The sequence below is a fragment of the Myxocyprinus asiaticus genome, chromosome 28, assembly GCF_019703515.2.
Source record: "Myxocyprinus asiaticus isolate MX2 ecotype Aquarium Trade chromosome 28, UBuf_Myxa_2, whole genome shotgun sequence".
Lineage (NCBI taxonomy): Eukaryota > Metazoa > Chordata > Actinopteri > Cypriniformes > Catostomidae > Myxocyprinus > Myxocyprinus asiaticus.
Genome location: NC_059371.1, coordinates 31,789,291 through 31,803,426, shown reverse-complemented (window position 1 = coordinate 31,803,426; position 14,136 = coordinate 31,789,291). Strand labels below are relative to the sequence as shown.

The window sequence follows — 14,136 nt, the reverse complement described above, 5'->3', positions numbered from 1 at the left end:
CCAAGTCGAAACGGTTTTTTGTGGAAATCAACATCATGCCACAAATACTGTCGCTTGACCTTACTTGTATTGAACCCGGAACAAGAGCACTGTTCAAGTAGTATCTCAAAGTGTTTTACAAATGAATGGAAATGTATACAAAAAAAATATTAAGATAATCTTTAGTTCTTACCCAGCAAACACAAAAGTTTTTACGTTTTACAACGTTGCAGTTTGGTTGCAGTTAGGTAATGTTGCAGTGCAATGTTTTAAAAACGTCCCAGAAACAACACCTGAACAACACAACCAAAATAAAATGTTTTAAAACCGTTGTGAAAGTACCAACTTTGAATGTTTTCTTTAAGTAGACAAAAAACGTAAATAAAACGTTTTTTTAATACGACCAAAATGCAACTTTTGTGGGACGTTTTATTTCGGTGTTGAAATAACGTAATTTGTACATTTGAATATGACGTTTAGAATACATCATAAAATACAAAAATACAATCAGAGCAAATTAAAACGTTTTTAGGACGTTTTACTTAAAATAATGTAATTTGTACGTTGAAATATTACGTTAAAATACGTCACGAAAATACCAAATTACAACCAGGCCAAATTACACCGTTTGAGGAATGTTATGTCAATATTTTAATTTAGTTAAGTAAATGGTGATTAGTCACACAGTTTTACCCTCTGGTTGGAGGCATAAGCTATATTTGGCCAGAGGAGTGCGCACGAGACACAGGAAGCATTTTTTAAAAGTTAGATTTGCTTCAGAAGACATTCATTGATCGACTGGAGTTGTGTGGATTACTTTTATGCTGCCTAAATGTGACTTTTGGACCGTCAAAGTGCTGGCACCTGTGTACTTCTATTATAAGGACCTGACAGAGCTCTATCTTCTTCTAAAAATCTTCATTTGTGTTCTGCTGAAGAAAGACAGTCATACACATCTGGGATGTCATCAGTGTAAGTGAATAATGAGAGAATTTAAATTTTTGGGTGAACTATCCTTTCATGCACCCAAATTATGTTGTAAACAGAAAATGTTGAGGCTTTGGGAGTAGACCTAAATGAAATGATGTAATTGAGACTTTTCAAGATTAGTTAATTGTGGCAACTGTAATTGTAAAATAAATTTATTTATTTATTTATTTATTCAATTAATTGTGCAGCCATAGCTGCAACATCAATTTGTAGGTGAACCCAGAGGGCAAATCAACTCTTGGGATCCTCTTCCTACCCTTCCTATGGGTTTTAATAATGGCAGTTAGGGTGTTTTGTGCTACAACATAAATTACACACAGTCATACCTAAAACATGAATTTTGAAGTCACATTGAAGAAACTTGTTTTAAAAACATGACGCTTCAAAATTAACTTTTGAGGTATGATTAATTTAGGTTGGAGAACAAAACGGCCATGTATTATCAAGGCCACAGGCCTTATTTTATTTATAAATCCAAAACTGTTATTATACAAACACATAGAAAAATCCTCAGGGAACACATGGAGAATTCGTGGCGTGGCTTGCAAGGCACTTAAGGTGGTTCTTAGTGGACGGATCATACAGTATGCCTCATTAACCAAAAAACCCAAAGCACGAGAACTCGTGGAGTTGGAAGGGAATATTAAAAGTGCCAAGGCAGAGCTGAAGCACCTAATGTCATCTGATGGGTTCAGAGAATTGACCCGACTGAAATACATATATAATACTATTTTGTCACGGAAGGTGGAGTTTTGGCTATTTAGGGCAAGACAGTCATACTTTGAGTCGGGGGACAAAGCAGGGAAGCTTTTGGCTAGATATATAAAGCAGAGAGAGTCTTTTTCTACTATTCCCTCAGTGAAATCTGCTGGTGGTGAAATTTTTACCTCAGCCATTGATATTAATAATGCTTTTAAAGAATTCTATCTTGATCTTTATAGTTCCACATCTTCATCTACTGATGAAGATATTAGAAATTTTGTGGAACCATTAGAACTCCCTAAACTGACATTTTGGTTGAAGGTTCAGAGTTTTATGTGTGACATATTGGGCACTCAAATTTCATTGTGCCCCAAACTCTGTATTTTAGGCAATGGGGCAGTCATCAATATAGGGAATAAACACACAAAAAATTGGGTCCTAACCAGTGTTATGATCGCCAGACAAGTTGTTTTAAGAGGATGGAATTCGGCTGGAGCACCCCCATTTCAGGAGTGGTGCTCAGAAGATGGGGAGGGTGGTGGCTTTCGAAGAAGGGTCATCTAGAATACTGGGGAATTTGGATATGTTTGTTGGGAAATGGGGCAAATATTTGGCATTCTTGGAGGGCTCTCTGGGTGGGGCATTGGAGAGAGACGTGTAGTTATTATTGTGTGTGATTGTTTTATATATATATATATATATATACACTATATTGCCAAAAGTATTCGCTCACCCATCCAAATAATTGAATTCAGGTGTTCCAATCACTTCCATGGCCACAGGTGTATAAAATGAAGCACCTAGGCATGCAGACTGCTTCTACAAACATTTGTGAAAGAATGGGCCGCTCTCAGGAGCTCAGTGAATTCCAGCGTGGTACTGTGATAGGATGCCACCTGTGCAACAAGTCCAGTCGTGAAATTTCCTCTCTACTAAATATTCCACAGTCAACTGTCAGTGGTATTATAACAAAGTGGAAGCGATTGGGAATGACAGCAACTCAGCCACGAAGTGGTTGGCCACGTAAAATGACAGAGCGGGGTCAGTGGATGCTGAGGCGCATAGTGCGCAGAGGTCGCCAACTTTCTGCAGAGTCAATCGCTACAGACCTCCAAAGTTCATGTGGCCTTCAGATTAGCTCAAGAACAGTGCGTAGAGAGCTTCATGGAATGGGTTTCCATGGCTGAGCAGCTGCATCCAAGCCATACATCACCAAGTGCAATGCAAAGCGTCGGATGCAGTGGTGTAAAGCACGCCGCCACTGGACTCTAGAGCAGTGGAGACGCGTTCTCTGTAGTGACAAATCACGCTTCTCCATCTGGCAATCTGATGGACGAGTCTGGGTTTGGCGGTTGCCAGGAGAACGGTACTTGTCTGACTGCATTGTGCCAACTGTGAAGTTTGGTGGAGGGGGTATAATGGTGTGGGGTTGTTTTTCAGGAGCTGGGCTTGGCCCCTTAATTCCAGTGAAAGGAACTCTGAATGCTTCAGCATACCAAGAGATTTTGGACAATTCCATGCTCCTAACTTTGTGGGAACAGTTTGGGGATGGACCCTTCCTGTTCCAACATGACTGCACACCAGTGCACAAAGCAAGGTCCATAAAGACATGGATGAGCGAGTTTGGTGTGGAAGAACTTGACTGGCCTGCACAGAGTCCTGACCTCAACCCGATAGAGCACCTTTGGGATGAATTAGAGCGAAGACTGCGAGCCAGGTCTTCTCGTCCAACATCAGTGTCTGACCTCACAAATGCGCTTCTGGAAGAATGGTCAAAAATTCCCATAAACACACTCCTAAACCTTGTGGAAAGCCTTCCCAGAAGAGTTGAAGCTGTTATAGCTGCAAAGGGTGGGCCGACGTCATATTAAACCCTATGGATTAAGAATGGGATGTCACTTAAGTTCATATGCATCTAAAGGCAGATGAGCGAATACTTTTGGCAATATAGTGTATATATTGTGTGTGTGTGTGTGTGTGTGTGTGTGTGTGTATGTGCTCAGGTGTGACCACAAGGGTGTTTGTTGAGGGGTCGGGGTGCGGTTGGGGATTGGGAGGGGAAGGGGTGGTAGTGGGGCTTAAATGTTGATTCAGTGTATATAGTTGCAGTTAGAATTATTCAACCCCCCTGTCCAGCAATACATTCTGGTGATGTGAATTAAAACACATCAACTAAAACCTCAGTAAACAGACAAAGTAAGTTTTTAATACACATTTGAGTGATTTTGAGAACAAAGAGTTCAGTTTACCCAAATTTTTAAATACAAAATAACTAATTCTCTTCACAAATGTCATGTCAAAAATATTCAACCCCCAAAGTCTATTATTTGTGGAGCATCCTTTATCCTTAATAACAGCAAATAAATGTTTCAGGTAAGTGTTCTCAGGCTTCAGACACCACTCTATTAGAATTTTTACACATTTCTCATGAGCAAAAGCTTCCAGCTCATTGACATTCTTTGGTTTCTGTGCTGCTACTGCTTCCTTGAAATCCCAAATAAGGTTTGCAATGGGATTTTAATGATGGACTGAAAGGGCCATTTAAGGACATTCCACGACCTATCCCTGAACCAGATTTTGGACAACTTGGATGTATCCTTGGTGTTATTGTCTTGCTGGAAAGTCCAGTGATCACTGAGCTTCAATTTACACACTGAAGGCATCACATTTTTCATGCCAAAATGGCCTGAAAGAATCCATGGTGTCAGTCACATAGTCAGGATAGCCGTTTCCTGCAGCTGCAAAACACCCCCATAACAGGACTGACCCACCTCCATGCTTGACTGTGGGGATGGTGTCGTTCTTGTCATCACCTTGTCATCTTACTCCAGACGTACTGCTGACCCATGGGTCTAAAACTCATTTTCAGTTTAGTGTCATACGTCTATAAAACCTTCTCCCAGGACTCCACAGGTCTTTCCTAATTACTTCTTGAATATTCAAGTCAACATTTCTCTTGGTGAAGTTTTGCTTTCTTCCACACCCCAAAAAGGTTGCTGTTGTACCATATTTAAAAAATATATGAATGGTACTGCCAACTTTGTCTATTGGAAATTGAAGTGCCTTGGAAATGTACTTTTAGGGGTTGAATAATTTCGATTGCAACTGATGTTTTGCTTTTCTTTTTTTGATGTGTGAATCAATAACAAAATGTTAATCACAAAAAAGAACAGTGGGCAGCTTCACTGCTCAGGGCAAAGCAGGGACTTGCACACAACTATCACAGACACAAACGACCATTGATCATCAAGGAAGCAACACATCATATTAAGAACCACAGGGATGTAAACTTTTTAAACAGAATCATTTGTGTGGGGATATCTGTAAATATCTATTCTGTCAAATTGTTTGATCAGGGCAGCACTAAATAAAAAAAATAAAAAATGCATTTTGATTCTTTAAAGGGAATGCAAATTTACACACTCAGCTGTATGCAAATATTACTCAGGGACATGAACACCTGAAAACTACAAGATTAGGAACGTACCTTATTTAAGAATTGAATGTTAATTTCAAGGAAATTAAAGTAATTTATTCAAGTGCATATGTTAAATATATAACTTTGACATTAGTTAAGCTTGTCTATAGGGAAAACCAGGGCTAGTTGTCAAACTTTATATTCCAGTGAATATTTCCTTATAGCATCAAGTCTTGGCTACAAAAATAAATAAATAAAACCTTGAAACCTTTTCACCATTAGTGCCCACAGAAAAAAAAAAAATACTGTTCTTTGAATGCCAATAGCCAGACTTGTTGTCATAGTATATGGGATTTTTTCTTTAGGAAAATCTTAACAGTAAAACAACTGAGGCACAAAATTATCAATGAAACAACAAAAATGAAAAAGGTAATGTACAGAAATATCAAAACATTGTTTTAGCCAACAAATATTGTCATCGATAAATTCTATGTATTTTTGCCATACATCCTGGTCTGATAAATATGTGGTGACATGCGATATCAAAGTACAGTACCTCTGAGAGCACATTTAAGTCAGTCTTTATAAAATATTTGACCCTTTAATGTATGCTATTGTGGTTTGAATTTGTTGGCTTGGCCAATGAACAATAATTATATATATATATATATATATAAATATATATATATATATATATATATATATATATTTGTTTATTTAAGAACTATAACAAAAATGTGATATACGCTGGTAAAATTAACCATTAACCAAATTAACACTTCCAGAGTGAGGAAAAGGGCTGGAAAAATCACTCTGGACCCCACTCACCCAGCCCACTATCTTTTTGAACTGTTGCCTTCTGGCCGACGCTTCAGAGCTCTGAGCACCAGAACTGTCAGGCACAGGAACAATTTTTTCCCTCAGGCTATCCATCTCATGAACTGCCCCAATGAACAATAATTATATATATATATATATATATATATATATATATATATTTGTTTATTTAAGAACTATAACAAAAATGTGATATACGCTGGTAAAATTAACCAAAAATATATTTCAAACTAGCTGGTTGAAATCAACATTGAAAACCTCTGCTGGAGAAAACACATTTGTGGACTTTTGATACCAAGTCTTATAGTCTTATAGTCATTCAGGTTCCTGGGCACTACCATCTCACAAGACCTGAAGTGGGACACCCACATTGTAAAAAAGGCCCAGCAGAGGTTATACTTCCTTCACCAATTGAGTCATTGAGTCTGTCCTCTGCACTTCAATAAATGTCTGATTTGGTTCAGCTATGAATTCGGACATCAGAAGACTACAAAGGACAGTTCGGACTGCTGAGAGGATTATTGGTTGCCCCCTGCCCTCCCTTCAAGAACTATACACTTCCAGAGTGAGGAAAAGGGCTGGAAAAATCACTCTGGACCCCACTCACCCAGCCCACTATCTTTTTGAACTGTTGCCTTCTGGCCGACGCTTCAGAGCTCTGAGCACCAGAACTGTCAGGCACAGGAACAATTTTTTCCCTCAGGCTATCCATCTCATGAACTGCCCCAATGAACAATAATTATATATATATATATATATATAGATGGATAGATAGATAGATAGATATTGTCTTATTGTATATTTCTATTTATACTTATATTTTCTATTCACTTTTTATTTTTATTCTATTTTATTATTATTATTATCTGTATTGTTGTTGTATTGTTTGTGCACTGGAAGCTTCTGTGTAAACATACTTGGCAATAAAGCTCATTCTGATTGTGATTATAGTTACTGAAATATACTGCAGCCTCTGTGACAACTTTCTCATAAAACAAGTAGCCTCCGTCTCTCCTATATATAGTTTTCATTGCAAAGATGTTAAGGCAAATTTTCATTTCCATATGTTGTGAATAAATACAATGAGTAAGTAAATGTGTTTTCTGTTTCACATAATCACATATGCTGATGTAGTCTATGACAGTTTAAATTCTGCAAATAATTATAAAGAAATGATAAAAAGCCATCACTTTAGTACCATATTTAATCTCTTTCTCTAGCACTGTGTATGTTGTTAGTAAACTCTGCTTTGGAAGATAACGTGGTAAAAACAATTTGACACCAGCATGTGTAGGCCCAGGCTGAATGGTAAGTAGGTTTCAAAAACGTCTAGGAGATGTGCTGACGTAATAACACGTTAAAGCGACGGTTCTGCAACGTAGGGGGGAAAAAACGTTTTTACAACATAGTTCGCTGGGATGATGTTGGTAAAGTCTTTGCTTCAGAATATAAAAGTACGGGAAATCCGCAGCTGGAGGTGGTAAGTAGGCTCCTTGAACGTCACATGGCGATTTGCGGGCGTGATAAAAAACGTCATAACCACGTTTCTGCAACATTGTAAAAATACGTATTTATAAGAAAGAAAAAAAAAAACGACATCTGTGGTATTAAATACGTTGGATAAAAACGTTATCACGACCTTTTCACGACGCGAAAAAAAAAAGAAGAAAAAAAAACGTTTTTACGACGTAATTGTGTTTGCTGGGTGTCTTAGAAAAACAAAAATCTTTTTTTTTTAATACTTTTTACAATTCTCAGAATCATCATAAGCGTTGCAACAATGCTACCCGAGAACGGCGGTTGACTTTTAATTTGAAAGTCTGTGTTGCGAAAGGAGAGAGAATCGAGTCACTCTGAAATCGATTCTCAGCACTGGTTTGAGTGAGTGGAGATTTGGATGGAAATGAAGGCGGTGGTGTCGTGTATCGGGTTTTTGCTGCTATTTATGTGGCTTTCTCCAAGCCAAGCCCTTTATTTCCACATCAGAGAGACAGAAAAGAAATGCTTCATAGAAGAAATACCTGATGAAACCATGGTGATCGGTATGTTCATTGTGAAATCGGTTCTCTGTGATCGGTTAGCTTAGTCGGCTAGCTGATTCAACCAGCTTGCCTTTTCATTAGAATAATTAAATGTGTGTCCCATTTAACACCTTGTATTGAAAATAAATGTTATAAAATAATATTTGCAGTATAAATGTGCGGATTTGCACACAAATGTCCTTTATAAAGGAGGGCTGATGTCAATATTAGCATGATCAAGGATGTGGCAGGAACAACATCCTGGTTGAGCACCTGAGAGACAGGTGCACCAGTTCCACCCTGCCAACACTCTCTGACCTGCAGCCTGGATTTATTGTTTGTTTTTAGTATTCAGAAATAACAATTATGCATGCATGCAACTGTCACTCAATATTAATCTAATATATGGTCTGTACTGTACAAATAACTATTATTGCAACAACAAAAATCAGATCCTCTTATTTTGTTTTATTTTTTTGGTCTTATTAAGTTTCTGTTTCTGTTATTTTGCAAGGATGCATCTGTAACACTCTTATAATTTTCCTGTTGAAAATGCTGGTACCCTGAACATACCTTGTTGGGTCTCAGCTGTGTATCCCCTGTGTCCTTTTAGGAAAATACAGAACGCAGCTGTGGGACAAACAGACTGGCTCTTTTCTCCCATCCACCCCTGGTTTAGGCATGCATGTGGAAATCAAAGATCCTGATTCCAAGGTAGGCTCCCTTTTTATCTTAATCTTTTGACACTACCTGATCTGTGAGTTTTAATTAAAGATATTCATGACTTTACAGATTTCTCATCATGTATCCCGTACTGAAATATATTTCTGTGGAGCAGTTTAATTTAAACTGCACTGCACATTTTGAAATGATTGTGTATGTTTTCTCACTGTTTATTTCAGATCATTCTGTCTCGTCAGTACGGCTCAGACGGCCGCTTTACCTTCACATCCCACACGCCTGGCGAGCACCAAATCTGTCTTCACTCCAACTCCAGCAAGATGGCGCTGTTTGCTGGTGGAAAACTGGTATTATTATAGATATACAGAAGTATAGTATACACCGATCAGCCACAACATTAAAACCACCTGCCTTATAGTGTGTAGGTCCCCCTCGTGCCACCAAATCAGTGCCAACATGCATCTCAGTATAGCATTCTGAGATGCTATTCTTCTCACCACAATTGTACAGAGCAGTTATCTGAGTTACCATAGACTTTGTCAGTTCGAGCCAGTCTGGCCATTCTCTGCTGACCTCTCTCATCAACGAGGCATTTCCGTCCACAGAACTGCCGCTCACTGGATGTTTTTTTGTTTTTGGCACCATTCTGAGTAAATTCTAGAGACTGTTGTGCATGAAAATCCCAGGAGATCAGCAGTTACAGAAATACTCAAACCAGCCCATCTGGCACCAACAATCATGCCACGGTCCAAATCACTGTGATCACATTTTTTCCCCATTCTGATGGTTGATGTGAACATTAACTGAAGCTCCTGATCTGCATGATATTATGCACTGCACTGCTGCCACACGATTGGCTGATTAGATAATCGCATGGATGATTTTTGGTGCCAGATGGCCATTTGGTTGCTTAGGAGACCTGGCTGGAGTCACTCAGCATGCCCTGGGATTCGAACTAGTGAACTCCAGGGGTGGTAGCCAGCGTATTTTACCACTGAGCTACCCAGGCCCCCTGATTTTCTTTAAACTGCAGTCAAATTCAGAAGAAACTAAATCTTATTTGTATAATATTTGGTCTAATAGCATAAAATAAAATCACATGTCATTATAGGCTAATACCTCTAGAACTTAAAGGAATAGTTCACCCAAAAATAAAAATTCTCTCATCATTTACTCACCCTCATGACATCCCAGATGTGTATGACTTTCTTTCTTCAGCAGAACACAAACGAAGATTTTTAGAAGAATATTTCAGCTCTGTAGGTTCATACAATGCAAGTGGATGGTGATCAGCACTTTAAAGCTCCAAAAAGCACAGACAATCATAGTAAAAGTAAACCATATGATTCCAGTTGTTAAATTAGTGTCTTCTAAAGCGATATGATCGCTTTGGGTGTGAAAGTTATCAGTATTTAAGCCCTTTTCACTGTAATTGTTCACTTCCGGTCACTTTTCATTTCACTTCCATGAGGGGATTTGCGCTGCCTCTCGCGTGATGTAAGCACGCTGGCATGTTCAAATGAGAGCAAAACCAATCAAGCTTGTGAACAGCGTTCTGTTGTAAACAAATCGAACTTCACTTCCGGTTGTCTGTGCTTTTTGGAGCTTCAAATTTCTGCCCACCATTCACTTGCATTTTTTGGACCTACAGAGTGGAGATATTCTATAGTAAAAAATGATTTAAATGTTGATCTGTTTCTGACCCACACCTATCATATTGCTTCTGAAGACATGGATTTAACTACTGGAGTCATTTGGATTACTATTATGCTGACTTTATTCACTTTTTGGAGCTTCAAAGTTCTGGCCAGCATTCACTTGCATTGTATGGACCTACAGAGCTGAGATATTCTTCTAAAAATCTTAATTTGTGTTCTGCTGAAGAAAGTAAGTCACACATCTGGGATGGCATGAGGATAAGTAAATGATGAGAGAATTAAAATTTTTGGGTGGAGTAACCCTTTAAAGTATATGTAAGTGTACTGAATGAGAGGGGCAAAAGAAGTTGCAAAATAGATAACACTAGGCTAAACATTTTTAATTTATTATCTGCGACTCAGATCTTAAACATCATATATAGGTTTTTAGTTGTTTTACCTATTTTTATATTTTAACCTGGATTTCACCCTGAAAATAGCACGTTAAAAACAAACAAGCAAACGTAATCTTTTATCATGCTACAGAGGGTGCACCTGGACATTCAGGTTGGTGAGCACACCAACAACTACCCAGAGATCGCCGCCAAAGACAAGCTGACTGAGCTCCAGCTGAGAGCCAGACAGCTTCTGGACCAGGTGGAACAAATCCAGAAAGAGCAGAACTATCAGAGGGTGAGTGTGAATTAGACAGAAATAGCCTTTCCCTTATATTCAGATTAGTGATCGAGCAGTTTGCTCGTATATTTAGTTACATCCTTGTTTTGGTCCATTTTCCAGGAAGAGAAATACTATACATTTTAAAACCATATTTCTGCTGCAAGTAAACTATTATATAGTTGGCTTTGAAACTTATAGACATAGACTAAAAGCCACAAAATTTCAATACTGGTTTCATGAAGTCTTTAAACGTGCACTCAGTAAGTTTTTGTTTACATTGTCTTAGACTTACACTGACACTTAGTGCCGTGGATGCTGCATCATTTAAACGTAATAGTTTTCAGTTACTGATGTCATAGAAATTCACAATTCACATTCAGGCAGGATTAATTTAATCCAAGAGTGAAAGTGTCCAAAAACAGGGTGGTTACTGAGATTAAGCGAGTCGTATTCGTCTGGTCATGTGATCCTAACATGGCAGCCCCCATGAGGGGACCCTCTCCATGTAGGATAAAACAGCTTTTGTAAGGTTACTGATATGACTGGAGTCTTCATCTCGTGTGAGTGCTCATGATTTTATATATATGTTTCAAAATGACAATGAATTTCTTTAGAAGTAAAACTTTTTAAATGAGGAAAAAATTACTGACTGCATCTTTAAGTCAATTTATTTCAATTGGTGTACAATCGCTGGAAGCAGGTACCTGCTCAACATGATTAACATTATTTTGGGCTCCTGTCCCATATGTATTTAGTAGCATTTTAAAATAAACATTGATCTGACATTCTCTTGCACTTGTTATCGGTCCAATGGGTTGTTCTTCTCTAACAGATAGTTGTCTTTATACAGTACCGCGAGGAGCGTTTCCGAATGACCAGCGAGAGCACGAACCAGCGCGTTCTCTGGTGGTCTATCGCTCAGACCATCATCCTCATCATCACTGGTATCTGGCAGATGAAACATCTCAAGAGCTTCTTTGAAGCCAAAAAGCTTGTTTGAAGAACAGACAGACTTACAGAGACACTAGCTCTAATTATTTTCATTGATGTTCTCAAGCATGGAAATAGTCAATGTTTCATTGCAACCTTTTTATTTATTTATTTATTTATTTTTTTAATTCAGTTTGGTCCAACTTTAGCTTAAGCAGGTATATTCAGAGGGTTCATAACACAAAGGACTTTCAAATGCAAGAAGTTTGCCTCAGACACCATTCACTTTCATAGTTCGGAAAAATGATGCAGATGAAATAACATGAGGGTGAGTGAAGGATGACAGAACTGTAATTTTTGGGTGAACTGTTTCGTTCACACCCTTTTTTACGTGACTATTCTGCTGTATACAAAGTATTAACTCTTGAAAATCTGATGCCCATTTATCATGAATTAATCAGAATAATAATTGCTCAGCTTCTAGAATGTTGCAGCAAGTCTTCATATTAAGAAAAAGTGTGATTTTGAGAATGAAAAGAATGTTATGACTTTAAAGTGATGATTGTTATGGATGCATGGAAATTACTGTTTGTATTTAAAATTGTATTACTGATAAATGTGAAAAATCAAGCCAGCTAATCATTTCAACATTTCTGCCCTTTTTAAATATGTATATATTGAGGTATATTGAAGTTTTCAAAAATCTGTGGCTTTTTCACACCCTCTGCTATTCTGTCTTTAATACATTTATATACTTTGAAATAGGCTTGATATTCTATATAGTCTTAAACCCAAACCTTAATCGGTTCTAGCTGGATTAGTATGTAGCTGTTTTGACCAAAAATAAATCAATATTTTTGGAATTGTTTTAACTTGACTGGGTTTACAAAATCTAAATTATCTTTTTTTTTTTTTTTCTAAAAGTTCTGTTTCTTGTTTTATTTATTTATTCCCTGGATGGACTGATCTTTAAATATAATTTCAATATATTCAATAAGCAGAAATTTGTGTTGAAAAATAAACAGAAGTTTTCAGGGTTTTTCTTCAATCCCGAGACTATCTGTTGTTTATAGAGTCTTTAGAAATGTGTGTACTGACTTCTTTTAATCAAACAACATTCTTATAGATGACACAATGACATCATCCTTCTTGTGCTGTTATCAGTTGAAGGTTATTTATATGATAATGCAGCTCTGTGTTCTCAACAGTGTCATTTTATCTTGGTAATAAACAGTATTTATAAGTGCACAAAATGCATGCACATACTTAAACTGTAGACATGGTACACAGTTCTATTGATATTACATTACTGATCACTGTTTTTATTTCTGTACCTATGTTGTAGTTGGGTTCTGAAAAGTTTGTAGAATGTTCATTTGAATTAAATTTCTTTTAATTCCCAAAAATTATCTTTCCTTATTTCACCATAATTGAAACTGTTGAATTATGGAGTGAAACAAAACAATAGAGTATGACAACTGATCCTATATACAGTGCATTCAAAAAGTATTCGGACCCCTTCATTTTTTTCACATTTTGTTATGTTGCAGCCTTATTCTAAAATGCTTTAAATAATTTTATTTTTCTCATCAATCTACACTCCATACCACATAATGACAAAGCAAAAAAACAGATTTTTGATAACTTTGCAAATGTTATATATATATATATATATATATATATATATAATAAATTAGAATGTCGTGGAAAAGTTCATTTATTTCAGTAATTCAACTCAAATTGTGAAACTCGTGTATTAAATAAATTCAGTGCACACAGACTGAAGTAGTTTAAGTCTTTGGTTCTTTTAATTGTGATGATTTTGGCTCACATTTAACAAAAACCCACCAATTCACTATCTCAAAAAATTAGAATACATCATAAGACCAATAAAAAAAAACATTTTTAGTGAATTGTTGGTCTTCTGGAAAGTATGTTCATTTACTGTATATGTACTCAGTACTTGGTAGGGGCTCCTTTTGCTTTAATTACTGCCTCAATTCGGCGTGGCATGGAGGTGATCAGTTTGTGGCACTGCTGAGGTGGTATGGAAGCCCAGGTTTCTTTGACAGTGGCCTTCAGCTCATCTGCATTTTTTGGTCTCTTGTTTCTCATTTTCCTCTTGACAATACCCCATAGATTCTCTATGGGGTTCAGGTCTGGTGAGTTTGCTGGCCAGTCAAGCACACCAACACCATGGTCATTTAACCAACTTTTGGTGCTTTTGGCAGTGTGGGCAGGTGCCAAATCCTGCTGGAAAATG

At 37.3% G+C, this 14,136-nt stretch overlaps 1 protein-coding gene across 1 annotated transcript; it reads left to right on the top strand.

Annotated features, from left to right (window-relative positions):
- Window positions 1-7,787: 7,787 nt before the first annotated feature.
- Window positions 7,788-13,597, top strand: LOC127419312 (transmembrane emp24 domain-containing protein 4-like). The gene is made up of 5 exons (XM_051660632.1): window positions 7,788-7,968; window positions 8,561-8,661; window positions 8,850-8,975; window positions 10,812-10,958; window positions 11,794-13,597. The coding sequence occupies exons 1-5, from the start codon at window positions 7,824-7,826 to the stop codon at window positions 11,941-11,943; spliced, it is 669 nt and encodes a 222-aa protein (XP_051516592.1). The 5' UTR covers window positions 7,788-7,823; the 3' UTR covers window positions 11,944-13,597.
- Window positions 13,598-14,136: the final 539 nt, after the last annotated feature.